Source organism: Nestor notabilis, unplaced genomic scaffold, assembly GCF_000696875.1.
Source record: "Nestor notabilis isolate BGI_N333 unplaced genomic scaffold, ASM69687v1 scaffold26240, whole genome shotgun sequence".
NCBI lineage: Eukaryota > Metazoa > Chordata > Aves > Psittaciformes > Psittacidae > Nestor > Nestor notabilis.
In genome coordinates this window covers 10,048-13,936 of record NW_009911040.1, presented here as the reverse complement: position 1 = coordinate 13,936, position 3,889 = coordinate 10,048, and the positions used below count along the sequence as shown (strand labels likewise).

The 3,889-nt window shown below is 45.8% G+C and overlaps 1 protein-coding gene across 1 annotated transcript in view; it reads right to left on the bottom strand.

Annotated features, from left to right (window-relative positions):
* Positions 1 to 503: 503 nt before the first annotated feature.
* The window catches only part of TNFAIP2 (tumor necrosis factor, alpha-induced protein 2), a gene marked incomplete at its 3' end in the record, with an annotated part of 6,774 nt that continues 3,388 nt past the window's right edge, over positions 504 to 3,889 (bottom strand). Inside the window, exons 3-7 of the mRNA XM_010012813.1 lie at positions 3,281 to 3,395; positions 1,954 to 2,079; positions 1,015 to 1,115; positions 827 to 925; positions 504 to 627 (exon numbers count right to left, since the gene is read on the bottom strand). Of these exons, the coding sequence (XP_010011115.1) occupies positions 504 to 627; positions 827 to 925; positions 1,015 to 1,115; positions 1,954 to 2,079; positions 3,281 to 3,395 (565 nt within the window). The remainder of the gene's footprint in view (positions 628 to 826; positions 926 to 1,014; positions 1,116 to 1,953; positions 2,080 to 3,280; positions 3,396 to 3,889) is intronic.

Sequence of the window (3,889 nt, the reverse complement as noted above, 5' to 3'; positions counted from 1 at the left end):
ATATATATATATATATTAAAAAAAAAGACAAGAAAAAAGAAAGAAAAATTAAAAAAAAAAGAAAAAAAGAAAGGAACCAGAAGTGCCTTTCAGGCCACCTTTATGAAGAAGCCAAAAGCTGCGTAATTGCAGTTCATGTAATTTGTGATTGCTTCCGATGGTTTGGAGTGTAAACACATGCAGGTTGAGACTCTCCCTCCTGCAGCAGTTATCTTAGATGTGATCAGCATTTTTTATGTTGATCTGTACTGTCACCCCTATGTAGCTGTGCCTGTTTTGTCTGCAGGCTTGAGGACTAACTAGCTCAAGAAGAGGTGAGTGAGTTTTCTGGTAGCAATGTGAGTTAGGACTGATGCTGAGAGGTGATCTGGCCCCGAGCCCTTCTGACCTTTCCTGCACTTGAATCGGAGATTTGGGCGACTGATAGCATAGCAGGAGAACAAGCCTAAAACCAGCACAGGCTGAGCCATGGGGCAGCAGGGCATGGGGCATGGCTAACATACCTTCAGCTGGACAAACAGCTGCTGAAGCAGCACATCAAAGCCACTGTTTTCAATGTCGCTGAGCGTGCTGAGGATACTGGCTTTATTGTCATCCTTTTCTGACATGTTCTTCTCTGTGTAGTCTCTGCAATGAAATATCAGCAAGGTCAGAATAATCTGTCCTTAAAAGAGAGGGAGAGAAATTCAGAGGTATCCAAACCTTCCTCTGCAGGCAGACGGATGTTCGTCTGCGCACCCTGGAGAACCTCCCCTCTATCACACTATTATCCGTTGCATAGGAGGAAAAGGAAGAAGGAACAAAGCCTTTTCTTTTGGATCCTTACCTAAAATTCCAGCAGTTGTTAACACTTGCTATCACTATAGGCTTGTAGTATCTGTGCTTCTTGCTTTTCTCCTTAAAGTCTTCAAAAGCATCCTTGTAGCTGGAGGGGATATGGGAAGAAGAGAGGTGAATGAGTCCATGACCTGGGCGGCTCTGCCAGCCCTGCTGCCCAACACTGCCTTACCGTACCTTTTCAGGAAGGCAGGGAGCTCCTTCCACAGGCGATGTGACAGCTCCTCTCCCACTGCCGTGCTGATGTCCTTGGCTCGCTGCTGGCCACTGTAGATACTCTAACAAAGAAACGAGATCAATTTGAAATGCTGCCTGCTCCAAAAAGGCCAGGTTCACTGCTTAAAAAGGCACAGATCCTTAACTGCACAACTGCACCCAGCTTTCCTGCATCCCTCTGTGACTGAGCCAGGGACCATGCAGAGCAGCTATACTTCTATACTTACTTACTTAGCTCAAGCCAATTTTGAACTCCATTTTCAAATGGGGAGAGAGGTGAAGAAGAAAGAAGCATTAAAGAATGTCTATAAAATAGCTGATAAGTGACACTTGGGTGTTTTTCCTTTTTTCCAAATGTCATATGATTGCATTAAAAAAATAATTAAGCACAACTACCTCAAAATATGAAATGTTTATTTTTCATAAATAAACTCCACTAATCTTCTGCAGTCAGAGAAGAGTGTTTGGTTCTGGGCATGAGCACTGGGGAAAGGGCATGAGCACTCAGAGCAGCTCTGCCAGTGACAGTGTCCCTGGGAGCAAGCAGGGCAACAGCATCACACTGCTTCCTTGCTTGGCTAAACCTGTCTCTTGTTTCTCTGCTGCTACATTACCCAGTGCCTAATGGCTTGGCATCGTCTGGTAGTGCAGAAGAAACTGCACAGGAAGAAATGAAGGCAGATTTCCTGCTCATTTTGCTTATAGAGAAGTTTGTCTCTGGCACGTGGTGGACCAGGACCATGCCAGACCACAGGCTTGGGCTGCCCTATACCACCCACCTCTACTACTGCCCTATGCACAAGACTTGGCCTTTTGCTTTCTTGCATTGACCATGGCTGTTCTCAAATCCTAAATATGTGCAGGATGAAATTGTTTATTTCTAATATATATCTTTATTACCTGGATAACAAATATTCCTAGTAGTTCACTCTGAAAATGGCCACTGAATTTCTCCGGTTCTTCTTCTTCTTTCCATCTCTGGATTTCTTTATCTAAACATCTGCTCAGCAAAGTTTTTATAGTAGCCTTTAGGGAAGGAAGAACAACAGTATTTACCACAAAGTGGATGTAGCAGCTCCTGCCTTATGCAGGTTTTACCTGCCCACCCACCATTTGTCTGGCTGAGCAGACTTTTTCCTCCATCCTGGCTGAGAACTAAAGGCTCCTTGTTGTGAGATGCCTTACCTACCACTTCAAGATAGCAAGGACAACCCCCTCACAGTAACCACCTATGCAACAGTGATTTGAGTATTTCAAGGTAGAAATGCAGGTCAAGATGTACATCCCTGCCCACGACGTCAGTGGTGATCTGGAGGGCAGGGGAAGGGAGCAGTGGGTAGGAAGGTTGCAGGCAGCTATGCGTGCCAGAGCCCAAATTCCCCCAGCCACGCATTGCCTGCGTGTCACACTCAGTGCTACTCTGCAGACTTGGTTTTGCAATGCTTTTTCATGAGCAATTCTGACGTCTTATGAGTGCTGGAGAGTGGAACAAAATGTTATCAGATTTTCTCTGCTCTGACACTGTGCAACATGGCTTTGAAAATGTCTGTATGGTGGCTGGCATGTATTTCTGATCTCCAAGTTTGTTCATGTGCTTTGCAGTCCTCACACCCACCTCTCCCATATGCATCACTGGCTACTGCTAAACCTGGAACTTGTCTTTTCATTTTCTGGGAATTCCAGCCCAAAATAACAAAAGCACTAAGCTATGGGAGTACTGTGAAAGTTGCTTCTTGTTTCCATTAATGCAAGAGGGATCCAAAAAACCAAAGCAACTCTTTATTTTATGCAGACCAGACGACCCTTCATCAAAGAAACAGATTTTTTAAAACCAGACCTGCATGCTTTGCGCTCAGCCAAGGTCTGGCACTGCTGCAGAGACCAGAAGTAATTCTGAATCCATCAGCTGCAAGAGGAAGTATAAATCCCTCTGAGGATTTAACAGACAACTGGAAAGTTACCCACAACGATTTGCTGTATTTCCCCCAAACTTTCTACCACAAAGTTTTCAAGAACAGAGCAGTTCTTCTCTGATGGTTCCCAGGGCTAGGCAGAAGTTTGCTCTGCACGTCCCATCTAGCAGAAAGTTGACCTGATCCCCAAAAAGAAACAAAAGCATTCTTGCTTTTCTTCTCTCTGGAAGGGTGTGTGCAGGACAAGTCAGAGCTCATCCAAGGAGTCTCATGGGAGCAGTTAAGGGAAGAGGAGGGACTGAACAGATTCTCACCTCTTCTCTGTCAAGGTATTTCTTTTCAAGCTCTTTGTTCAGACTTGATGGTAAGAGGCTTCCAAGCTGAACTTTTTCCAGCTCCTCGGCTAAAACATGATCTTTTCTCATATCTCTGGAATGAAAAAGCCAAACAATCACATTTTCCAAGGGCACTGTAATTCAAGACAGCTGTTGATGCAAATCGCTAACACTTTTCGAGGCTATCAGTGAAAAACCAGATGGGAACATACATTGTCCTTAGTCCAGGCAGAACTTGGAGGAGCTGAATCTGTGCTGGGGTGGGACCTGTGAGGGTGGGACCCTGAGCAACCCTGGGGAACAGTCATGCTGCGTGCTGGGGGGGATGGGGGACCTGAAGCAAGCTGGCTGTGGAGAGAGGTGGTCTCTCAGCAGATACCTAGACATGGCCTCTGGGAACACCCTGCAGAGCAGCTGCTGCCCAGGCCAACGCCATCCCCAGCACCAGGCTGTGCTGCTTGGGCTCAGCCCTGCTCCTCACAGCTACTGATTTCCAAATACATACTGGTACAGGCCTGAATATCTTGGCCCAGAGCACACTACTGGCTCTAGAAAACTTCCAGGATCAACAGTGACTCATTATATTCC